Below are 26,504 nucleotides of genomic sequence, written 5' to 3'. Positions count from 1 at the left end.
AAAATGCAGATATATTCTTACAAAGAAATGTATTTGCCACGCAATCACATTGGAAGAATAATAATACAATCATTCAGTACATTGGAATACTGACAAAGCCATACTTGGTAATTTACTGTACAACTGGGTTAGGACATTTGTAGGGGCCAGTTTCGAATTGCAGTCTCCCGTAGTTGTTTTTTGAGTGTTTTTGAAAGTGGGTAGTGATTCACATTCCTTTACAGCTTTGGGTAGAGCGTTCCACATTGAATCCCTGATTCCCTGCCCCCTCATCAAGTTTGGTGTGAACGATGGGCTGTGTCTATGATTGCCATGGAATGCCATTTATCCATAGAGGCCATTAGTGACAGTGTCATTGTCTTTTAACCATATAATTTCTTTATATATTGAAGGCTACATCCTGCTACCTTTTTCAGCTTCGCTATTTATAAAAAAAAAAAAAAATCTGTTCTGTGCGCATGCACGTACCCGCGCGCACACGGCGTGTTACCAGTTCCCATATTACCACTGCACCCCTGGGTCACCCTAAAAGAAGAAGAGACCACAAATTAAACCCACAAACACTTATTGGTATCAAATTAAAACACAAACAACAATTGATATAGCATTTAAAATAGCTATTTCAGTTTTTAATAATAAAGCCATCACATGTTCATCATTTAGGCTACAGAAATCTTGTTATTGTACAAAACGAATTGATCAAGTATATGACAGGCAGCAGGCGCACAGCCAATTACAGTAGGCCTACACTCAACTTAATAAAATAGGATCAATATAATTATAAATAAAGCTAAAATATCTCTTGAAACTGAACAAGCTCATTGGTGGGAAATTACATATCTAACTTTTCCTTATTATGCTGTGTCAATGGGCCGATCTCAAACCCGCCCTCTTTTCTTGATCCTCCAACCCCAACAGTTTTTTTTTTTTTTTTATTTATTGGTCTTTTTCCCCCTCCATTTTTCCTCCGATTTTCTCCCATCCCAATGTTAGTCGTATGCCAATTCCCAGTCCCTTCCTGGTCGCTGCGCTTTACCCCCCACAGTCAGATCATTTTGGGAGAGTGGAGGCTACCACGTGCTTCCTCCGACACACGTCCAGCCAATCACCGCTTCTTTTCACCTGGCAGCGCGGATTCTCATTGAGAGGGCGTAGCACGTCCAATCCGCGCTTAGCAGGCGCCCGACCGAACTGTAGGAGTCGCTGTTTACAACGACCCGGACCCACCCCGCCAGCTTCTCCCACCCTCTGATACAGCCAATTGTATCAGTGCAGACGGCCAGCCAAGCTGGTGACAACCCCGGAGCTGTGAGCTGGATTCGAACAGGCGAACCAAGCTCACAGCTCCGGGGCTGGTGACGAACGCAATCTCCGCTCGACCACCTAACCGCCAACCCCAACTGTTGTGATTGGATGATCAAGAAAAGAGGGCAGGTTTGAGAAAAGTCAATGATCCAATGTAGCCAGCCAGCACTGCTAAAATTGTGATAGAGGGGAATCCTCAGAATGAACTGTACAGCTCCATCAGGTCTCAGGTTGCTGAGCTCAGCCTATTGACCGTATTAACACAGCAGCCATTTTGCTCTCACGTCATGCTCAGGTTGGGATTTCTTTCCACCCTGTTCCCACCTTGAGAACCAATAGCCTAATGTGTGACAAACGATGAGCCTCTCAGCTAATTCAAAAGCAACTATTTCTTCTTTTACACACAACGCAACAGAGGGGGAGGGGGGTTCATTGTTGAGCAGGACTGGGCTCTTCTGCTTCCACCTCTTCGATGATGACTAGCTGCACATGCTCCGTGGAGGTGGCGGGTCGCAGCTGCTCCACCAGAGCATGGAGGGTGTCGGAGCTGATGGCAGCCTCCGGGTCAGGTTCAAAGGTCACTGGGTTAGGGGCGGAGACCGCTGGATCAGTGGGCTCTGTCTTAAAGACCTGGGGAGAGATTGTGGTCATGGCCGAGGCTTTAGCGCTTGGAGTGGCTGGTTCAGGGTTATGTGGCTCTGCCCGTTTCTTTGGCATCTTGCTCCGGATGATGCCCACTGGCACTGGTTGAAGAGTGGATGCCAGAAGGAGAACTACACACACACACACACACACACACATATAAAGTCAGTCAAGTGGAAGGAGGTGGCACAAGGTATTATAATTAGTATTTAGGTATTTATCTTGTACATCATAATACTCTCCCTCTCTCTTTTATGTTAGGTATTAATTACTGTCAGAGAATAAAAGTAAGATGCCAATTTTATTTCTGGAGCAAGCAAAAATGGTAATTGACATGACTAGGTAGAATGACAGGGGACAAGTGTGGTGGGGGGCAAAGGGTTTTTAAGTAGCTGATGAGAGCGACACTTAAAAATAGACTATCAGTACTATCTGCCAATGAGGGAGTTAAAGGAGTTGGACAAGCTGTGGGCTTATAGGGGTTCTCTCTGTAGAGCTGTGGGCTTATAGGGGTGCTCTCTGTAGAGCTGTGGGCTTATAGGGGTGCTCTCTGTAGAGCTGTGGGCTTATAGGGGTGCTCTCTGTAGAGCTGTGGGCTTATAGGGGTGCTCTCTGTAGAGCTGTGGGCTTATAGGGGTGCTCTCTGTAGAGCTGTGGGCTTATAGGGGTGCTCTCTGTAGAGTTGTGAGCTTATAGGGGTGCTCTCTGTAGAGCTGTGGGCTTATAGGGGTGCTCTCTGTAGAGCTGTGGGCTTATAGGGGTGCTCTCTGTAGAGCTGTGGGCTTATAGGGGTGCTCTCTGTAGAGTTGTGGGCTTATAGGGGTGCTCTCTGTAGAGTTGTGGGCTTATAGGGGTGCTCTCTGTAGAGTTGTGAGCTTATAGGGGTGCTCTCTGTAGAGTTGTGAGCTTATAGGGGTGCTCTCTGTAGAGTTGTGGGCTTATAGGGGTGCTCTCTGTAGAGTTGTGGGCTTATAGGGGTGCTCTCTGTAGAGTTGTGAGCTTATAGGGGTGCTCTCTGTAGAGTTGTGGGCTTATAGGGGTGCTCTCTGTAGAGTTGTGGGCTTATAGGGGTGCTCTCTGTAGAGTTGTGAGCTTATAGGGGTGCTCTCTGTAGAGTTGTGGGCTTATAGGGCTGCTCTCTGTAGAGTTGTGAGCTTATAGGGGTGCTCTCTGTAGAGTTGTGGGCTTATAGGGGTGCTCTCTGTAGAGTTGTGGGCTTATAGGGGTGCTCTCTGTAGAGTTGTGGGCTTATAGGGGTGCTCTCTGTAGAGTTGTGGGCTTATAGGGGTGCTCTCTGTAGAGTTGTGGGCTTATAGGGGTGCTCTCTGTAGAGTTGTGAGCTTATAGGGGTGCTCTCTGTAGAGTTGTGGGCTTATAGGGGTGCTCTCTGTTTGATTGATTGAGTGAACATTTTATTAACAGATTGCAGAATGGGTACAATACAGTACAGCTCAATACACACAATTGTTAAGGGGTTGCAGACCAGAGAAAGACTTTCATCTCGTTTACATCAGGGTCCCCCATTTTTTTTCTTTTTTTATATTATCTTTTTCCCCCCTTCTTTTTCCGTTTTTCTCCCATCCCAATGTTAGTCGTTATGCCAATTCCCACTCCCCTTCCTGGTCGTTGCGCACTCTACCCCCTACCGTCGGTCTGGGAGGGCGGAGACTATCACATGCTTCCTCCGACACATGTGTAGCCAGCCCACCGCTTCTTTTCACCTGGCAGCACGGACTCTCACCGGGAGAGTGTAACGTGTGGAAGGTCACACTACCTCTCCCAGATCCTTCCCTTGCTGTGCAGGCGCCCCGACCGAATTGTAGGAGTCGCTGTTTACAACGACCCGGACCCACCCACGCCGGCTTCCCACCCGCTAACACTGCCAATTGTGTTAGTGTGGACGGTCGGCCAAGCCGGAGGCACCACAGCCGGATTCGATCCCACTGGCTCTGTGATGGTAGACAGACGCTTAGTCCGCTGCGCTACCCGGCCGCCCAGGGTCCCCCATTTTCAATCCATCATAACATATATGACATACATGACATACAGATAGACAGTACTGCTACATCTATACATTTATGACATACCAGATTTACAAATACAGTACGGTTTGTGATACAAAAAGAGTTAAAAAAAAACTGTACATTGGATTATCGACGAAACCTTACTTGGTCCCAAGAAGAGGCTCTCGTGTATTACTGGGTTAGGACATTTACTGTACATTGGAGGGGGTTGGGTTAGGACATTTACAGGGGCCAGTTTCGAATTGCAGTCTCCCGTAGGTGCTCCTTGAGAGTGGTTTTAAAAGTGGGTAGTGATTCACATTCCTCTCTAGCTCTCTGTAGAGTTGTGGGCTTATAGGGGTGCTTTCTGTAGAGTTGTGGGCTTATAGGGGTGCTCTCTGTAGAGTTGTGGGCTTATAGGGGTGCTCTCTGTAGAGCTGTGGGCTTATAGGGGTGCTCTCTGTAGAGCTGTGGGCTTATAGGGGTGCTCTCTGTAGAGCTGTGGGCTTATAGGGGTGCTTTATGTAGAGTTGTGGGCTTATAGGGGTGCTCTCTGTAGAGTTATGGGCTTATAGGGTCGCTGTAGACTTGTGGGCTTACAGGGATGTAAGTTCTTATTTTTGTGGATCTATTGCAGTAGATTTATTTCAATTGTGCTTGTAAAACTCACTCTCTCACTCCTGCACGCAAGCACACACACTCCTGCACGCAAGCGCAAGCGCAAGCACACACACACACAGCTCACCAGCCTGTGCTCTCTCCTTGTGGTGGCGCAGTTCATCAGCATGGGCCTTCTTCTGGTGTCTGATCATGTTCTTCACACTGATGAACCTGTTCCCACACAGCAGACACTGCACGCCCATGCTCCCCTCTGCAGACACAGCCATACAATTTGACACGTTGAAAGAGGCATTTCGCCAATTTCTAACACAAATCCTATCGTTCTGTTGCGAGGAGGTCACGTGATGATTGAACATAAAACTCACCAACATGTTCTGTGTCTCGAGAGCTCTGAGAAACTCTGCCAGATGAGGTCACCCGACAGAGAGCAGACCTTTAGTGAATTGCAGACAGTTTCCTCAACTACTTCTTCAACTTGGGCCTAATACAGTTGAAAATAGATGAGGAAATAGCACCCAGGCATTGCAGCTGAGCTCTCGAGACACATTTTATGTCCACGATCTCACATGTCCTTCTCACAACAGAAGGATAGGAGTAAGGTAGAAAACCAGCGAAGTGGCCCTAACTCACAGCAAGAAGGCAATGCCACAGAGGCAGGAACATTACTGAAACAGACTTCTCACGCGTTGTCGTCATTGACAAACCAAGTCTGGTTCGAATTAACGAGACTGAATCAGCGTTCGAGGAACAGGGAAAGCCTGGATTCAAACATCGGGTTAATTGAATCTGGATAATGGGACTTTTGATCGACTTAGTTGAACCAGGTACGGGGAATAGGGCCCTGTTGCTTCCCTCACTTTGTTTGTTCGAGGGAAACAACAGTTGTGATTGGAGGGTCAAGAAAATAAGGCGGGTTTTAGATAGGTCAACTCAACTGTATTTGCTGGATTTTGTGGTTCCGTGTTTGTTTGTTTTATTAGGATCCCCATTAGCTGTCAAATTAATGACCGCTAGTCCTCTTGGGGTCCTCACACACAAATATATAACAGAATACAAATACAGTCATAATTTGTTGTGAAAGGTTTGTTTTACGTTACATTGCTCCGTTGTTAAGAGCCAGACAAGCATGTTTGTGTGCTCATTCTCCAGGGGGAATGCCCATTGTACAGTAAATGTTTTTGGATGACAAGCAAATTTTTTTTTAAATCTCCATTATTATTGAATAAAAGCTGACCTAAAGCCAACAAATTATGACCACTTAATAATCATTTCATACAGGTTAAAAGTCACTGCGAGACGCACATATCTTTTGTATAAATGTACGGCTTTGATACAGTCTCGCTCTCCCCACCCCAGGTGTGCACTTCCCCACTGTCCCTTCTGGAGCGCTCAAATTCTGATGAGACAAATGCCTTGTGTGTATCCTTGGTCGGGATACATTTTATCCACAACTCACACATTTTTATTTCATCATCAGTGGGAAAAGGCCAACTGTACGGAACATTGTTTACGGAACACAGTTAGTGTTGTGAAGGATCAGATTAAACCGAATATATATATTTATTTATGGATATATATTTAATAGTATTTGTATATCGTTTGATATCCCTTGTATATTCTTTGTACATATACACTGAATATCCCTTTAGTCTACTACAGCCCATAATAGTTCATTCTCTCATTGGACAAGAACCTGGCGCCAGCAGACAGGCCCCTTGAGTCAAGTTCAATAGTGCCGACGAACATGTCCCAACTAGCCCCGGTTCCGCGTAGGAATACGGCTACCGAAATACGAATGGTACTATTTGTTCACCGTGCATATAAATAGGGCGCAAGTAAAGTAGAACTTTCTTTTAGTCCATTAGTCCTTTACCCTCCAACCTAGTAACAGACGTGAAGCCTCACCCACGACCCACGTGTGGTGCAGTATGGCCTATTTTGGCCCCAGAATAGGCATTGAGACCTCGTGTAAATTCATAGCTGAATTGTCATAGTTTGGCACTGTACCGTCGAGTGGGACGTATTTCTATTAAGTAATAATAGTCTATTATGTATGGTGCATCGTTCGGTCAAAGTTCTAAAGTGAGCAGCACCCCCATCGTTCCTCGCGTTATCTAGAGTCTTAACCAGGCTGGGCAGACCACGCGTGGTGCTTTCATCCGAGGAGTTCTGGGCGAGGACGAGTGGACCTGCACATTGGATTACCTACCCGGACGACTGCTGAGCCTATACGGCATGGAATATCTATTTGCTTTGGGTGCTTTGATTTGTGGAGCGGATAACAGCCAACGCCAGTGAGTGTTGGAATTACCCCCGAGAGGAGCCCAGGTGAGACGGCGCTCAACCCAGACCGAGGCCGCCTCGCTTCTCCTTCGTTGTGGACCTACAGCTACCGTCTACAAGAGGGCCTAAGTGTATTCATCTGTGGATCAAGATCCTGCGGGCACTGTTTTCTGTACCTGAATTCTCCCCAGGAATCGTTGGCCAGATGGGATGCAGCTGACGGCTCTCCAAACCCCCCCCCCCCTTACTGACTTACAACCAGCAGGACCCCTTTAGTATCCTGCTATAATCCTTAAGTACCATCGCTATAGTTTCCCTAAAGAACCAGGTTGTATACTTGCTTCCTGCGTAACCAGAGATTGGACATTCAGTGTTGATTTGCCTACGAATACTCATTTGCCTTACAAGTGCATTCAAATCATAAATGTAATTAAGTGAATGTTGTATATACCTTTTGCTATATTAAACCTTCGGCTGTTATATTTGTGTGGACCTGATTTCATATGTGGGAAAGTGTTCATCATACTTAGATATCGTGTACTGGATGGCCAGAAGTTAAAGTACATCAAGCGGTAGTGGTTTAATGATACCATACTTATCAATACAGTCAGGGAATTGTACCCCTCAGTTACAATTGGTCCTTCGAGCCGGAGGGTAACTAGTGTAATATTAATATAGTGTTATTAATATTGAAATGGCCTATGATGAACACTCCACGAAACGGTCCTCCTAACGTAGAACGCCCGCGGCGCAGACGACAGACACCTCAGTACTTAGAGGATTACGCTGTCAGTCAACTACCTAGCCTTCTACAGACGGTAAACGCGGTAAAAGTAGAAAGTAAAATTATGTCTGACCTTAACGACCAGGTTACCCCGACCACAGAGGCCCTAGTGGGTTCTAATGTAACTGACCAAGCTCACGGTGGGGACCAGGAGGGAACAGACATGCCTTTACCCCCCGCCAATACCGAAGAAGTAGTCCCCGACCAGCTCCGGGAGGAAGACAACCCTCCAGAGGTGGAACCCTGCACGGAACAAGATGAGGAGAGCGCCGAGGAGATAGAGCTCCAGGACTCCCCAACGAGTACAGCCAGGAGCGGCTCACCTCTACAAGCGTCTTCCCCCAGCGAGGCGGAGAGGATGCTGTCACAGGCGTTCCTCGTCAGCCTGACAGCCTCTACCGAACGCGATCGACTCCAGGGTGAACGCGATCGACTTCAGGGTGAACGCGATCGACTCCAAACACAGCAACGGAGCGAAGAAGAGCACATACGCCTGGAGATGAGACGCCTTCAGACTAGGGCTGGGCGATATGACGATATTATATAAATATCGGGTACAGTTCATTAACGATACACTTTTTCAACGTATCGTGGATATCGTGATGTTTTGCCCAAGAGGATTGTGTCGCGTCAATCTGTCCACACGTTACTCGTTCATATCTCAGCCCGTGCTGAGATATGCCCATTCCGCGGTCTGTTAATAAAGTTTTCAATCAGACAGATGTATGGAAAGGCTTTTATTATAACATTCGTTGTAGTAAAATCATTATGCCTCATTTAGTCATCCTGTCTCCTACTCGACGGCCGCGGGGAGCTAACGTTAGTAGCTTTGTTGACGTTGTTCAGCCACAGGACATTCAGGAAGTAAAAAACTAGGAGCTTGCCGATTGGTGCTAAGAACAGCAGGGCGGGTGCAAGCGCTGTGACGTAATTGGCAGACTCGACTGTCAATCAAAATTATATGTTTCCGTCAGAATGAATGAGTGAAGACTTTGTTAAAGGGTTGCAGAATGGGTACAATACAGTACAGGAGGATGAAGACCAGAAAAAGACTTTCGACTTTTTTACATAAGGGTCCTCCATTTTCAATTCATCAAAACATTTAGAGACATACATATATACAGTAGTTTCATTAAAATGCTATTGATTGATTGATTGATTGATTGATTTAAAACTTTATTAACATATTGCAGAATGGGTACAGTACAGCTCAATACATACAATTGTTAAGGGGATGCAGACCAGAGAAAGACTTTAGTCTTGTTTACATCAGGGTCCCCCATTTTCAATTCATCATATTTCATATCTAAATCATATAATATCTCATTGCTAAATATATGCAATATATAATCTAATAATCTAAATCTAATATATAATATAAAAATGCTAAATGCATGGGTATTTTATTTTGTCTTTAATGTTAGCTTGCAAAATCAAATACTGTCTTGGTAAGCCTCATAATGAATTGTTTGGGGTAAAAAAGAAAAACATTGTGATGTGTATCGTGTATCGCCGAAAGGTCAGAAAATATCGTGATATCATATTTAGGCCATATCGCCCAGCCCTACTTCAGACGGAAGAGAATATGGCAAGAGACCGGTCCGACGCCCAGCGCGCCGCTGACGGTGCCCAAAGAGAAGCAGAGCGCGACATCGCTCTCATCCAGCGCGAAGCCGAGCGGGACAGACTACAAGCGCAGCTAATGGAGCAGCTGATCACCAGGGCAACACCCTCTCCCTCCACCAGGGGTTCAAGGGCCTCGTCGAGACAACAGTCAAGGGCAGCATCCCCTAACCGACCAAGCGACCCTGAACTTGACCACCAGAGAGAGCCTATACCCCCCGCAGACCCCCTTCCCCGACCGGTCCAAGCGAGACCCAGCTACAAGGAAGGAGCAGCATACACTGCGGAGAGGCTAAATAAACGACTACAGGATCTAGAGGACCTGACCGAAGAAGAAGAGGGAGAGGAGGAGAACCAAGCCCGACGACAGCACAGTACTCCACCGGACCAGGAGGTCCAGTACAGCCCAGGCTATACCCCCGCGGCGCTGCGCTACAGACCCCCGACTCTATTCACGGGTGAGCATGACGCACGACCAGCCCCGAGGAACAGCACCTGGACCAGCGGGCCATGGTACCCTGCCGGTACCAGCCCACAGAGAGGCGCAAGAGGAGACTCGCCTAGGAGGCCTCTCTCCCAACGCTCACCGATGTGCCAGCCATCCACGGCGTCATACATTGGCACACCGACGTTTCCACCCATGAGAATCGAGCACAGTACACGGAGCTCCGGATGTGCTTAGAGACAATGATGGTGGATGTCGTTGACGAACGCCACAAGTATGCAATATTACTGAAGCACCTGAAAGTACCCCGAGCGCACAATATAGCGCTAGCCTATGCCACCTCTACGACCCCATACACCGCGGCTCTAGCAGCGCTGGACCAGAGATATGGACGTATATGGGATTACGTAATCCAAGAGATAAGGCATATTGACCGCCTACCCCCAGCAACAGACAATCGCTCACTAGACGACCTGTCTATAAAAGTGCAGTCCCTGGTAGGGATGCTGGGAGCGCAACGAGAAAAGGGTATGCACGAGCTATACGCCAACTCTAACGTCGAGAGGATTTTAGAGAAGCTGCCGCCCGCCAGACAAGAGCGCTTTAGGCGGCAAAGAGACCACCGTGATCCTAACGGTCCCGAACCATCCCTCCTCGATTTAGCCGACTTCCTGACGAGAGAAGTCAGCAGCCTACGCTTGGATACATTCGTGCGGAGCACACCAAGCTCCAGAGAGGGACCTAGGAGAGTAAACGATGGAAGAAGATCAGTGACTGTCATGCACCAATCAGAATCAGTACCGAGCAGTAAGAACCACAGTACCCCCTCGAGAAAAGAGAAGTGGAAGATGGTGTGCCCGTACTGCGAGAAGGAACACTGGCTGTCACAATGTGACCTGTTCAAGAAGATGAATGCAGAAGAAGTGAGTCAATGGATAAAGTCCAACAGGCGCTGTTACCGATGTGCGCGCAGTCACATGGCAGCCGAGTGCCGCCTAAAGAAGAGGTGCAGTCGGTGTGACGGAGCCCACCTAGATGTCCTACACGACAGTAACAGAAGAAAGCCTGCACCTGCACCATCGAGCAGCACAAAGGCAAGTGTCATGTACATTGACCCCGCCAGCAGCAGCGGCGCCCAGGTGCTCTTAAAGGTAGTCCGTGTAACATTGAGCCACCAAGATAAAGTCATGGACACTTACGCCGTCCTTGATGACGGGTCAGAGAAGACCCTTCTCCTCGCATCCGCTGCGGCCCAGCTGGGACTGCGGGGGAGCGAGAACCAGATGACGATTCGGACAATAAGAAGAGATTTAAAGACGATAAAAGGCGAGAATGTCTCCTTCACTATCGCAGCAAGCGGGCAGCCAGAGAGACGGTATAGGATTACAAATGCTTTCACCAGCCAAGAAATAGGAGAGCCCCCGACCTACCGGATGACGTTAAGTACCCGATAGTCTTGAACAGCCGACACAAGGTCACAGAGCTGATCATAAAGAAATACGACGAGGATGTGCACCACGCAGGAGCAGAGAGAGTCTTCGCGGAGGTCAGACGTCGCTATTGGATACTTCAAGGGAGAGAAGCAGTGCGACGCTTCCAGCGAACCTGTCTAGACTGCCGAAAGTGGCGCGCGCAGCCCAGCATACCCCGGATGGCTGACCTACCTCCCTGTCGCCTCCGACTCGGCGACAAGCCCTTTCACTCCACAGGCATGGACTGTTTTGGCCCGTTGTATATAAAGAAAGGAAGAGGAACCGAGAAGCGGTGGGGTATTGTATTCAAATGCATGACCACCAGAGCATGACCAGAGCATGACCAGATCGCATGGAATACTTTTTGCGACGCCGAATTCATTATGCAGTAAAGGAATATGGCATCAGCCAATGGACATTATGATCTAGCAGATGGCGATCAGATAAGTGGAAAATTATTTTTGGAATCCAACCGGCCACAGGTAAGAGCAATTTGACGTCAATTTCAGCTTGATCGTGCAAGGATTTAATAGCCATCCCCCTGCCCATTCTATGTTGTGGTAATAACGAATGCCGTTATTGGTAATCAATAATCAGAAATGACTTCCCCCGCACCCCCCTTTCATGCATTCATGATGGAACATAATACCGATCATATGCATTTGGATTTTTAACTCTAGCTTGTGTAGGGACGAAACGCCAATCGATTTAACGTTATTAGCTTAGCGCCTTATAAATAGCTTTGCAGGAATTATCTCAGATCATTCCGATATAACACTCATATTCACCACGGTATAAAACGGGAAAGTATTGATGAAAAAATTATTTCTTTATGGCATATTGAACGGAAGGTTCATACTGTCAATTGACAATGACATTGGACCCATAGCTATAATATAAAATATAGATTTAGCTCTACAAACAACATGACGCACAGTGAACGTTTGTAATGGAAAGGTGGCCTTCCTAGAGTGGGGCCGGGAATGTGTTAAAAGCAAATGTAAACTTAAAAGGTGTTATAGATAAAAAATGTTATGTAGAGTAATTATGGATTAATGAATTTATAATTTAAAAAAGGTTTGCGGGTCCAAAATGTATGTTGTTGTTTACATGTTGGCATGTATCCCCTCCTACTTCCCATTTCCCCATGTGGAATGCAACTGATTGGATAAATGACATGCTGGTGCTCTAGTGCGACATCTAGTGGCCGAATGTTATCTATAGCACCTTCAACGGTCTCAGAAGTGCTTTAATGGCTCATCGTCGTCTCTAGCTGACGAGTCTGCATGTGTCTGCGATGAGGAAACTCACCTGAATGGAGGGTGCGGAGATGTTTCTTCAGTTCCGAGGACGTAGCGAAACCTGAGTCACAGTGCTTACACTTGTACGGGATCTCACCTGGAACACAAAGCACACAAGTCTTGTGAACAATCTCACACACACACACACACACACACACACACACACACACACACCCACACCCACACACTTAACCCTTTAACTACCACACTACCAAACGGTTAACACTTTCACTGCGACAATACAGAAGGTTAACCCTTTCACTGCCACACGACAAAGGGTTAAGAGGTGAATGCATACAAAGTCAATTGAAAGACGCAAATAGGGGCGAACCGACGCAGCTTTGCTCTAGAAATTCGCTAGGCAAGATGGAGCAAATATTATAGGTATATCTTAACAATGAATATTAAATAGACTGCTACGAATGCTCTGTGGCACATAGATATTGAATAGGTTACATTTAAAAATAGGTCTAGTTTTTGTCACCCGTTTTAAGAATTCACATGATGTTCTTTCTGTGGCCCAGGACAGTTCAGTCAGTATTTATGAACACACACCACTCTCTCCTGAAGCCAGAAACCACAGAGAGAACCCACCAATTGGTGATGTAACTGGGATGCTCTTTGCTCCACAGTCAAAGAGCTCTGACTTTATGAGGCCACCAAATGAGTTGTTTGTGTGAGCTCATACACCCAAACGAGTCATTCTGGTTCAGACCTTCTGCTAGAATACAAACCTTGTTTAGGAGCTGTGGGGGTGAATGTCTTACCTGTGTGTTTACGTGTGTGTGTGATGAGAGTGGAAGAGACGGAAAAGGACATGCCACAGGTTTCACACTGGTAGGGTTTCTCCCCGGTGTGCCGTCGCTTGTGATAGGTCAACGTGCTTGACTGGGCAAACGATTGGCCGCAAGTATCACACTTGTGAGGTTTCTCCCCACTGTGCAGTCTGTAGAACACACATGCAAAACACTGTCAGGAATGTGCATGCACTCAAAAAACACACACGTCTGTCCACACACACAGCGTCATATGTAGCACCACACTCACACGCAGACTTACTAAGAGCATGTATCGACGTGCAAAGAGATCAACAGTTAAGCACTCGCCTACCACCGCAGGGTTCAATTCCCAGCAGCGGTACCTCAGACTTGGTCAGTCGTCCCTACGAACACAATTGACAATGTTCGCAGGGTCGGAAGCCGGTGGTGTATGAGTCATAGTCGTTGCAATAGCGACTCCTTACTGGTCGGCCTGTTCAGCAGGGAGGGGATCTGGGGGAGATAACGTGAACCTCTGTGCGAGTTATGCTCTCCCAGTGAAACTCCTCACTGTCAGGTGAAAAGAAGCGGCTGGCGATTCCACATGTATCAGAGGAGGCATGTGGTAGTTCTACACCCTCCCCAGACCGACAGTAGGGCAGCGTAACGACCGGGAAGGGAATTGGCATAACGCAAAAAAGTTATAATAATAGGATTCAATTAAAAAAACAAGGTAACAGAATAGAGTGAGATATCTGTCAGTTTGTCCATTGGTAGCGATATCTCCGACGCCACTGAACGAATTTTGAGGAAACCTGAGGGAATGCATCTCACCGCTGCATGCCTGCATTTAGTTTTTTATTGACTTTTCATCTTTTCCACATTCCCCAATTTTGTTGTTATGCCAATTCCCTTCCTGGTTGTGGCGCTACCCTACTGTGGGTCTGGAGAGGGTGTAGACTAGACTACCACATGCCTCCTCTGATACATGTGGAGTCGCCAGCCACTTTTTCACTGGGAGAACGTAACACGCACAGAGGTTCACACCATCTCCTCCAGATCCCCTCCCTGCTGAGAAGGTACCTCAACCGACCAGTAGGAGTCACTGTTGCAACGACCAGGACTCACACCCCACCTTCCCACCCGTGAACACTGCCAGTTGATTGATGACTGGAGGTACCACTGCCAGGAATTTTACCCGGGTCTCTGCTGTGGTAGGCGAGTGCTTAGACCTTTACACTACCCAGCCGCACCTGCCTGCATTTTCTAAATAATGGGATCATAATAATAATGGGACAAAGTCTGACATTTTGATGTTTAATTATAGAGCCCCCATCAGGGCATTTATTTCGATGCTGGAACACAGTGGCAAGATGCATCATCCCTCCACATGTTGTTAGAATGTGACCAGTGGCGTCTGACAGGTTACGTGTGACTTACGGCTGGAGATCCATCCCTAGCCAAACAACAAATTAATGTACACACCTGACGTGTATCTTGTAGTTGGAGGAGGTAGCAAATTTGAGACCACAAAGCTCACAGGTATATGGCTTCTCCTCCCCGTGGTGCATTCTGCAGTGGGCAACAAGCTGACATTTCTGAGCAAAACACTTTTCACATCCAGAGCAGCCAAATGGCTTCTCTCCTGCAAGAGAGAGAGAGAGAGAGAGAGAGAGAGAGAGAGAGAGAGAGAGAGAGAGAGAGAGAGAGAGAGAGAGAGAGAGATTGTGAACTGAAATTATAGTATCAAAAAGGTATGTCAAAGCATCAACATTTTAGGAATTTCAGAGCATGCAATCTCCATATTACACACAGCAAGATAGGAATTATTTAGTTGGGAATTATTTCCACACATGTCCCTCTTGAGGCACACAGTGTCTTCAACAACAACAAAAAACAAAAAAAACAACAAACCCATGTGACCTTCTAGCCATGGTACCTCCTCTCTAGCTACCAGGCCACCCTGTTGCCCCCTTAACTCATTGGACGCCACTCACGTATGAAGTCGGGTTAACTCGCCATCGCTTGAGCGCCAAACCTGAGAAAAGTTGGGTTTTCTATCGTTATTTCTTTTATTCGATATTCCCATTCATAATCCATCGAGGGAGCCTCTGTTATCATTGGGAATGAGTCTGAGATTGCAAACGTCCAATACCGTAGCCTGCCGCCTTGCGGCCGGTATTGCACATCCTTGGAAACTCTCTGGCTTGGGCTGTACGTCGATCTAAAAAGTCCGGTCCGGGTTTTCCTAGTCTGGCATGGCGAGCGGTTATAACTAAGGCTGTCAAAGTTAACGCGGTATTAACCCGTTATCGCCCGATTCTATTAACGCCACTATTTTCTTTAACTCACAATTAACTTTTAAGATTATTTTCTTTTTTTGTATTTTTTTTGACTTCACTCAGGTGTATTATTGATGCTCTCATTGATACTATGTTTGATTTGCAATGCATGAGGGTCATCCTTTTGTGTTAAATGGCTGCATAAAGCAAGCATTTGTTGACTTGCATGTTGATAAGAGTATTAAAACTTGGAACTTGAAAAAGATCCGTTTAAGGTAGGGGAAAAAAAACGATTCATTTGCGATTAATCGCGATTAATCCAGTTAAATATTTTAATTGATTGACAGCACTAGTTATAACACATGGATTGAGGATAATCAAGCACTCCCGGTTCATGTTTGTTGGTGGATTATGTTGGCAACATGATTGACATCAATACTTGGAATAGCGATCAGATAATTGGAATATTGTGGAATATGTGTTGATAGAAGAATCCCTTCCCCTCGATCCGAACATATATGTGTATAATGTCTGTGTGTAAGGTATTCCGTTGCTGACGATCGAAGCATAGAAAAACGACCCCCAAGAGACATAAATAGGGTGAGGAGCGGGTGAGCAGCTGCAGACCAGAGCTCCCGGTCCAAAATTCAAGAAAGGTAAAAAAAAGTTATAAAACACGATAAAAAGTAACAACTAGAAGATAAAAGAAAGATGACAAGACCCAGTGCACAAAACTCAAGGAGAAGTGAGAGAAGAGTGACCCCCGACAAAGAAAATACGACGAAAGGAAAGGTACAACGCGAGGAGATGACGCAGCAAGTATAACGTTAGGCCACAGCGAGGTCTGGCTGGAGACGGAGCTACAAGCTAACATGGAAGCTAACACGATGAATAGGCAAGTTAGCATTCGGATCAGGCTAGAAGCAATACAGAATGCTAACGATGCTAACATGCAAATCAACACGCAGGCTGGACTCGATGAAATACAGAATATTCAGAGGAACATGGAGGCTAATTCAAAAGAAATAAAAACGTTAGACAGCGAGGCTGGAGACGAAGCTACAAGCTAACATGGAAGCTAACACGAGGAATATGCATTATGCAAGCTAGCATTCGGATCAGGCTAGAAGCAATACAGAATGCTAACGATGCTAACGTGCAAACCAACACGCAGACTGGACTCGATGCAATACAGAATATTCAGAGGAGCATGGAGGCTAATTCAAAGGAGGTAAAACAAACTACCCCCAAAAGAGGGACAAAGAGACGCTGGATACAACCGGACCAACCAGGACTCGGGCACCGAGGTTGGCCGGACCACCCGGGGTGCGGGCACAGGGGTCGCCTGGGCCGGCCAGGATGCGAGCATTAAGGCCACACACACCAACCGGGAGCCGAGCGCCGAGATCAACCAGACCAGCCAAGATTCAAATAACGAGATCTCACACACCAAACAGGACTCGAGCACTGAGGTCACACACACTGACCAAGATTCAATACGACATATTATTTTATAGTGAATGGATGTTATGATTCGAGACACACTGCAGATAACACACAGCCCACTGGGAATACAGACAAGGTAAACACATTAGTTGGGAAATTGGGACATGATTCGGGACATATAATATAAATAACACGTACTAGACAAAACTGTAGTCACTAACACACTTGACGCACAACTAAGACGACGGGGAACATGGGGAAAAACATTCGGAGACCTGACCCATTGGGGAATCTCCGTCGTTATAGGAGGGGCCCTCTCCAGGAGAGCCTTACCCCTCCAGCCTGCCAACGGGGGTTAAACAGGGTTAAAAATAATTACCTGGGAAGTGCCAATTGTCTTTCGTTTTTTTTCTTTCTCTGAGTTATGTTAGAATAGCAGTTGCTTTGAATGTGCACATGGACAATTGTGAAGGACAATAATTCAAAATGTTGGACATGAAGAGGCTTGGAGAATCTCCTTTGGGGGATATCTCCGTCTCTAGGGGGGGGGGGGCTTCTTCAACAGGAGAGCTGATTCCCCTCCAAACCGCCAACGGGGGAAAGAGTGCTAAACATATGGCTTATTTTATCATCGTTTCTTATGGTGTTGTCAGTGCTATTTTTTCATAAAAGTATATAGTGATATATCGGCGGATCGACCCGGGAGAGGGGGGCCTTGCGTGTTGCGGGGTCGGTATCTGTGACATGGGAGGTAACGGGCTGAGCTCGGTGGGGGGGAGCCCCCTGCACTCTCCTCTATTGGACCTGGCCCAATCAATTCAAGGGACCCGTGTTGCAGGTGCCCGGCTCCGTGTGTAGCGGTCCTGGGATATGGGGGAGTCCTACTAGTGGGCCTGGGATATGGGGGTGCTCTGATTCTTGGGGAGGCCTATTGGGGGGCTCAGAGCGGATGCGCTTTGCCCAGGGGGGCCTTGTGTGTTGTGGGATCGGTGTGCGTGGGGTGGGGTTCTTGGGGACATGGGAGGTAACGGGCTTGGCTTGGTGGGGGGGGGGGGAGTCCCCTATCCTCTCCTCTATTGAGCCTGGCCCAATCAATTCAAGGGACCCGTGTTGCTGGGGCCTGGCTCCGTGTATAGAGGTCCTGGGATATGGGGGAGCCCTATCTCTCGGGGTGGATGGCGGGAGGGGGGGGATATGTCTTTATCATTTCTGTTATTTGAATGTATTGTCTGATGTATGTTTGTAAACTAAAGCTAAAACTGCAAATAAAAAAGTTTAAAAAAATAAAACGATCCCCCCCCCACCCTTTCACGCATTCATGATGAAACATAATACCGATAATATAGCGTTGATTTCAGATTGATTGTTGATATATGCGAGAAACTCCACGGTTTCTAGTGAAATGCACTAAACGCTGCATAGCGAAGTTTTCTGGGATTACACAGGATTACTCTAAAACTATACTCATATTCACCACGGTATCAAACGGGAATGTATGGATGATTTATTAATTTTTTTTTCACAAATTGAACGATAGATACTCGATGTCAAATGGGCAATCGTTTTATATCCATTGCTATGATATAAAATATAGTTTGAGCCCTGCAAACACCGCCATGTATCCCTATTCTTTAAAGCGGTGGCGTTCTTACCACATGGTAAACAGTGACCTCTAGGCGCTGATTGAGTTAATAACATCTGTGTAATCTCAATAATAATAATAAATTGTATTTGTATTGCACTTTTCGTTCACTAGGATCCCAAAGTGCAAAGTGCTCTCAAGTGTCAAAGTCACACATACACAAAACCGCAGTGCAGTTATGCACCCAAACTCCTGTTCTCCATGTGTTTCACCTGTGTGTACGCGCAGGTGGATCTTCAGCTGGGTGGCTTGTCTGAAGGTCTTGGAGCAGAAGGTACACTGGAACGGCTTCAGGCCTTTATGGATATTCATGTGTCGACGCAAACTACTGATCTCCGCAAACACTTTGTTGCACTCACTGCACTCTGATGTTTTCTTGCTATTTGGGCTTCCCGACAAACTTGGATCTTCTCCCTCTCCCTCCTCCTCCTCCTCCACTTCCTCTCCTTCCCAGTCCTTATCCTCCTCCTCCTCCTTCTCCCTCTCTCTCTCTCTCTCTCTCTCCTCCTCATTTTTCTGTCCCTCATCACCTTCTCCGTCGCCCAAGGGGCTTTCCGTGGGTTTACTCCTTCCTCGTCCTCTCCCTCGTCCTCGGCCCCGTCCTCTCCCCCTCCTCACCTCCCCGCTGCTCCGTCTCGCTCTCTTGGCGGAAGGACTCTGCGACGAAGGACTCTGGTCGGCGGATGCTTCTCTGTCCTCCTCTGTGGCCAATTCGGATCCCCCCGGCACGCGCTCCTCATCGATTCTGTCTCCCCCTCTACCCCGCCCTCTCCCCCGCCCCCTCCCTCTTCCCCTCACCCTCCCTCTCCCTCTCCCTCTGTAAACCTGGGTGCTCTCCAGAGCTTCTTCAGGTGTGCTGCTGCTTGTGGCCGACTCACTGCCGGCACCCTGAGGCTTCCTGCCTCTCCTCCTGCCCGGTCCTCTTAGAGCACTGCTGGGGGCGACAGGGGTGTATTCTGTGTCGTTCATATCTTCCTCTTCCCCCTCGCCATCTCCCTCCTTCTTCTCCTCCTCCTCCTGTTCTCCCTCCTCCTCCTCATTTACCACAGAGGCGATGGAGAGAGGCGTGTACCCCATAGGGGTGCCGGGGGTGAGGGGAGAGGCGGGGCTGGCGGGGGAAGGGGGGCTGTGCGGGGCAGAGGGCGAGGAGGCCGAGCCCGTCTTTGTTCCCGATTTGGCCGCGCCACTCGACCTCGTTGGACGGGGGTTGTCCTCCAGATGCTGCGTCGCCTCCGACATTCCCAGGAACACCGCCGCCTTGCGCACCGCCGGCAGTCTGTTGCTGATACCAAATGCATGGACAAGAGCAGCAGATGAAAGAAATCGCACAATAAATCAACTTCCTTTTCATATAAACAGTGTGATGTGATGAGATGAGTGTGAAAATAATGTCAAACACAACAGACAACAGACAGAAAAGTGTGGTTGAATGAAATCCATTCTTCAAACCATTCACCTGGTCGCCATCTCAAATGGAAACCCGAGGCTGGGGTAGCAAAGTCAGGAAGTGTTCCTGAGAACTGCATTGACTCCCGATTAATTTAAAAAGGTAGCAACTTGAGTATCACTATGAACACATGTCAGTGAGCGGGGGACTAATTCACAACAGCTGTTAAAAACAATCAAGAATCTGGTAATCATGGGTTGGTAATCATTATGATAAGTGTGTTCTGCCTGCTGGTTTGATTATTCTTCTTGACATTGTATTTTTATAGGCCGTTTCAAACTTCAACAACATAAGCATTCTAAATTGATCCAAGTTTATTTCCAGTTGCATTATTTGCTAATACAATAGCTGACGGGGAAATAAACGTCGACCACGGCTGTCCCCTAGCAACGCAATTCCACTGAGAATTTCTATAGCAAAGTTTTAAGACTTAAAGGAACACGCCAACATTTTGGGAAATTAGCTCTTTCTCCAGAGAGAGACAAGAAGATAGATGCCAGTTTCATCTCTGTGCATTCAGTAGAAAGCTATCTGGCTGCACGTTTACAGCCTAACTTAGCACAATGAATGGAAGCGGACATGACCGGTTAGCCTAGGCATTGTCCAACTAACACCTCTCCCGAAGGCTAACCGGCCATGTCCGCTTCCATTCATTGTGCTAAGCTAGGCTAACGTGCAGCCAGATATAGCTTCCTACTGAACGCACAGAGAGGAAACTGGTATCTATCTTATTGTCTCTCTCTGGAGAAGATGATACGCTAATTTCCCAAAATGTTGGCGTGTTCCTTTAACCCTTTCACTGCCGCACTACCAAAACGGTTAACCCTTTCACTGCGACAATACACAGACGGTTAACCCTTTCACTGCCACGCGACAGCAGGTTAACCCTTTCACTGCGACAATACACAGAAGGTTAACCCTTTCACTGCCACACAACAGCCCGACCGTCGGTTGTGTGATAGTAATGGGTTAACCTTCTGTCGTGTGGCAGTGAAAGGGTTAAGTGAATGGACGTTTCTGCATCCATGTGGCAGATTTGTGAATACAGTGAAGTTTACAGGCCTAGTGTTGTGGTCGAGGTCTTTACCTGCTGATCTTCATCTCTCCTGTGTAGATAAACTAACATAGCTAACATAATAACTAACATAGTGTTGTGGTCGATGTCTTTACCGGCTGATCATAGTGTTGTGGTCTAGGTGTTTACCTGCTGATCTTCATCTCTCCTGTGTAGATAAACTCCAGGAGCTTTTCCAGTGCATACCGGCTGACTTTCTCGGGGTCCAACGGCGTGACCTCTTGACCCTTGTTGGCGAGGGTGGAGAAGTACTCGCTGAACGCAGCCAGGATGTTCCGGTGTGCTCGGAACTCCACGTCTCTCACCGCGATGGTGATGTCACACAGGAAGTCCATCTCTCGCTGCTGGTGCAGGCGCTCCAACAGGAGCTTTCCGTGACTCGCTATGTGCTGCGCCATCGCTGCTGCCAGGTTCTAATGCTGAGAGGGAGGGGGTGACATCATGATAAGTGATACGTGCTTAGAGGTGGTGAGGTAAGGGAGTATGTTTTATTTCTCAAGCACATTTAAAACAACTGTAGTTGCATCTGTAAGTTGTACATATAAATGGCACTATAATAAAAACGGTAAAAACATGGTAAAGAAAGCAATACAAATGACAAATATAACAACAAATAATGAAAAAAGTAGTTTTCTAATGAGCTAGTTTTCATCCATAGTCCCTGCCTAACAAGCATGTCTTTTGGTGTGGGAGGAAACCGGAGTACCCAGAGGAAAAACCCGGGGAGAACATGCTAACTCCACACAGAAAGGCCTCCTGCTGGGGTTCTTGCTGTGAGGCAGCAGTGCTCAGTGCTCGCCGTAAACTGCCTCTGGATAGTCTGGCAGGTGTGAGACCCAGACTATCCAGAGATCCAGAGGTGGCTAAGGGAACACTCGACAATACACTTATTTGCCACCAGAGCCAAGACGAGAAGATTGATATGAGTTTCATCTCTGTGTGTCCAGGAGGCCCTGAGAGAGAGAGGTCCAGGTGCATGCTAGCCTAGCTTAGCACAAGTACTGGAAGCAGCTGGCCTAGCTCTGTTCAAAGTGAAAGACATACAACTTCCAACAACTCCAAAACGGATTCACAGAGATTAATCTCTTCGTCCGACTCTAGAGAAAATGGCAAATAATAAGTGTGTTTCGCAAAACGTTGGGAGACAGTGTTCCTTTAACACTTTCAGTGCCCAGAAGGGGGCGCACATTTAGTGCTTGAATGCCCACCATCCACTTCAATGTTAGCATTAATATCACCTAATCTATGTTTTTGTTTTTTTTGCGTTTTATCGCTTTATTGCTACTGGGCAGTCCAGTAGAGAGAGACAGAGGAGGAACGGGAGACAGAGTGGGGGGAAGACATTCGGCAAATAACGACGGGTTCGGGAGTCGAACCCGGGTCGGCCGTGTCGCGGCTGAGCGCGCTATGTGGTTCGCCACTAGGGCGCCCCACCTAATCTATGTTTTAAATTATGGCTATGTGTCTAATCTGCCCGTCGCTTATCAATGACTCATTTTCCAGTCAACATTGTCGAAGCGGATTGTTTTTTTTATCGGTTAATTTCCGTTTTATAGCATTTTGAAAAGCCCTCGTTTTCAAGGGGGGAAAAAAGAATCCGTGATAAACGCCCTGTACTGTAATATTCTAGAACATTGTCATTTTTCGGCCTATTTATGAATCGTTTTCAAATAAACGCTAGATTATCGATAGTATATGTGTACGTATGCACGCTGGTGCCGCGAGCTGAAAATCGATTCTCTTAGTTCCTGATCGCTCGCACAGTCAAACAGCCATATCACATATAGGGGAAAAGCTTATATCTCCGTGAAAACAGGTCTGATTATCCTAAGACTGGTAAAATAGATTCCTTACCCGAGATCAGATGGTATCCAAATGGATTATTCCAATTCCTGATCACCATTCCAAAAATCTATCCTTTTATTGATCCAACGCGTATACTGTAAAACACATTACACGCTGTGCTGAGGGTCCACAATGAATCTGATCGGCTCCGGTTACATGCGTGAGAAGTAAAATGTGGATTCCGGAGTTTTTTTTTCTCATCCATTTTCATTGAGTCCAATCCAAAAGGGTGCATTACCATCTGGGAGACAATAGGGGGCGCCTTTTTCCACATCTGAGCGCCTGATGAGGCTGGTTTACCAACGGTAGACTCGGTTGATGAAATATGAATTCAGATTGCTAATAAAAGAGATTTCGTGATGGGCATTCAGGGGGCGGGCTGATAACCCGAGATATCTCGTGATGGGCATTCAAAGTGTTAAGAGCGCTGTAACCACATGCACACCCTGCTGGCTTAGGATCAAATACCGCCAGCCGAGAACCCTCTCTATTCCCTCTCAGCCGTCCTGAGTAAAGACCAAATACTAAGGGGAGTGGATTGCTCATTGTTACTACCCTGCTGTGTCTATGACTTACCCGATATTTCCTCATTGTTACTACCCTGCTGTGTCTATGACTTACCTGATATTTCCATATTGTTTACTACCCTGCTGTGTCTATGACTTACTGTACTTACTGCCATCTGAAGAATACTACTACAAGTACAAGGTGACTATGACTTTATATGTGAAAATATTTCTGTTACTCACCTCTCCAACCAAATATCCAATGTCTGGGCTAGCCTGTATGATGAAAACATATCCAAGTATGTTTCGTCAATTCAAAAGATCTAACCTTGGAAGGCCAAAAGCAACAATATTCTTTCCTACAAACATAAATCTCATTTATCATAAATCTCACATCTTTAAATTGGTCATTGTGTGAATAGACATAAGATCAACCATTTTTCATCTTTTCATTCCTCATGTATGTATGCAATGTATTTTGTTTTACTGTGTATTTTTGGTTCTTACATGTCCAGTACTCTTGTGGTTCTGATTAAAGTTTGTAGAATATGAAGTTCCAAATATTTGTTCATTGTTGGCAAGTCACCCACCCTATCCAGAGGTCAGACACTTTGGCGTAGAGATATAATCGTAAATTTCAGGAGGCAGCGATCTATCTTCCCTCATAGGTTGGTCAATGACAAACTCCTAGAACCCACCTCACCCCTGCCCACTTTGACTACCTAGGATGGCTTAGAGTAGAAGACAGAGTACAGCAACTTGCAATGGGCCTGGTCTACAAGATACACTACACACAACTAAGATACCCATGTACATGTCAAAATACTTCCCAAAGGTCAGTGAATACCACAACCATAACACCAGACCGAGCTCCACAAATCATGTTAAACCCAGATTCGGCTCAAACAAGGGACTAAACACGTTTCGCAATTATGCCACATCAATGTGGAACACCCTACCCAAAGCTGTAAAGGAATGTGAATCACTACCCACTTTCAAAACCACGCTCAAAGAACACCTACGGGAGACTGCAATTCGAAACTGGCCCCTGTAAATGTCCTAACCCAACCCCCTCCCATGTACAGTAAATGACCTAACCCAAGAATACACGAGACCCTCCTCTTGGAACCAAGTATGGTTTTGTCGATATTCCAATGTACAGTTTTGCTTGTACAGTTGTACAGTTTCCCCCACCCCACCCACCTCCAATGTACAGTCCCCCCCCACCCCACATACCCAACCTCCTCCAATGTACAGTTTCTACGTCAAATGTATATACTCTCTTTTTTTAACTATTTTTGTATCACAAACAGTACCGTATTTGCAAATCTGGTATGTCATAAATGTATAGATGTAGCAGTACTGTCTATCTGTATGTCGTGTATGTCATATTATGTTATGATGAATTGAAAATGGGGGACCCTGATGTAAACAAGACTAAAGTCTTTCTCTGGTCTGCATCCCCTTAACAATTGTGTGTATTGAGCTGTACTGTACCCATTCTGTAATCTGTTAATAAAGTTTTCAATCAATAAATCAAACCAAAGGCAAGTAGTGTGGTTTTTACAGTTTTTCAAAGTAAAATATTGTTACGTTTAGTTTGATTGTAGGGATTTCTGCAAGATCACATGACCCGGAAGAAAATAGTTACATTTATTTAGAATGTTATGGTAGTGGTTAAGGTTAGAGGATAGGTTTATAAAACGTTTAAGGTTAAAATGATGACGACTTACGGCTTTGCATCTTAGCCAAAAAACGGACTACTCCCAATAAAACGCAGATGATCTATCATCAATCTTTATTATTTTATCATCCGGATGACCACGGACACCTGCCATGGTAGTGTGTGTATGATAATAACGTTATAGCGATATATATATATATCAGTGCACCGGTCTTTGCAATGAATGACTTGATTGATTGAAAACTTTATTAACAGATTCCAGAATGGGTACAGTACAGCTCAATGCACACAATTGTTAAGGGGATGCAGACCAGAGAAAGACTTTCGTCTTGTTTACATCAGGGTCCCCCATTTTCAATTCATCATAACATATATGACACACACGACATACAGATAGTTGTGTAGAAATCCACACTTTAAAACAAACAAAATAATGTTCATATTTTCAATATTTCTAGAGGAGAACTGAGTATGACTGGTGAGAAGACCAGTGTTTGAAAATAAAAGCTCCTTCCTGCTCTCTGTGAAGGATTAACTTCACTCGCTGACCTGCCGTTAACGCATTGCTAGTACCGTCCGTTGTCCGTTGCTAACTGCTAACGTCAACTATCATTCATGGACGAATGAAAGCGCACTTTTAACCAGAAGCATTCGGTATTTAAGAAGACGAGTAAAGCGTTTTAAAAAGCCATAACTCGCTGGCTGAATACGTATCTGATGCTAAATATGTTCGAAGTCACCCATAAAAGCGCGCAAAACATTGTGCTCTTATTTCGAAAAGGTTGGACGAGGTTTTGTAGGCTACTGTCGGCGGGGGCCGTGTGTGGAGCTAACGACGTTAACGTTACATGTTGAACACCGCTTGAACAAACAGGTGCACATACGAACAATTTAACACTGGGATGCAATAAATGCAGAATATTGACCCCACTGAATTATTAGAAAAGCAGAAAAAGTACCTTTTAATATCCTCCTTAGGCAGCCATTATCCGATGACGTCATGTAAATACAATTCTCGCGAGGTTCGCCTGTTAAAGATACAGTACACTCAAAATACACATCGTGAAGGGCCAAGCAAGTTTTTGATTGATTGATTGAACATTTTATTAACAGATTGCAGAATGGGTACAATACAGTACAGCTCAATACACACAATTGTTAAGGGGATGCAGACCAGAGAAAGACTCGTCTTGTTTACATCAGGGTCCCCCATTTTCAATTCATCACAACATATATGACATACATGACATACAGATAGACAGTAGGCTACTGCTACATGATCTATACATTTATGAAATACCAGATTTACAAATACAGTACTGTTTGTGATACAAAAAGAC

General features: G+C 46.1%; 1 protein-coding gene across 1 annotated transcript; it reads right to left on the bottom strand.

Moving 5' to 3' along the window:
- Positions 1–1,277: 1,277 nt before the first annotated feature.
- mynn (myoneurin) lies at positions 1,278–26,149 on the bottom strand. The gene is made up of 9 exons (XM_084325873.1): positions 26,124–26,149; positions 21,259–21,548; positions 19,406–19,889; positions 18,820–19,036; positions 14,723–14,882; positions 13,247–13,425; positions 12,490–12,576; positions 4,696–4,821; positions 1,278–2,078 (listed from the first exon to the last, which is right to left on the bottom strand). The coding sequence occupies exons 2-9, from the start codon at positions 21,525–21,527 to the stop codon at positions 1,735–1,737; spliced, it is 1,866 nt and encodes a 621-aa protein (XP_084181999.1). The 5' UTR covers positions 21,528–21,548; positions 26,124–26,149; the 3' UTR covers positions 1,278–1,734.
- Positions 26,150–26,504: the final 355 nt, after the last annotated feature.

This window comes from Notolepis coatsorum (genome assembly GCF_963971535.1).
Source record: "Notolepis coatsorum genome assembly, chromosome: 12".
Lineage (NCBI taxonomy): Eukaryota > Metazoa > Chordata > Actinopteri > Aulopiformes > Paralepididae > Notolepis > Notolepis coatsorum.
Note: the sequence above shows the minus strand (reverse complement) of the source record. Positions and strands in the feature narration are given on the sequence as shown.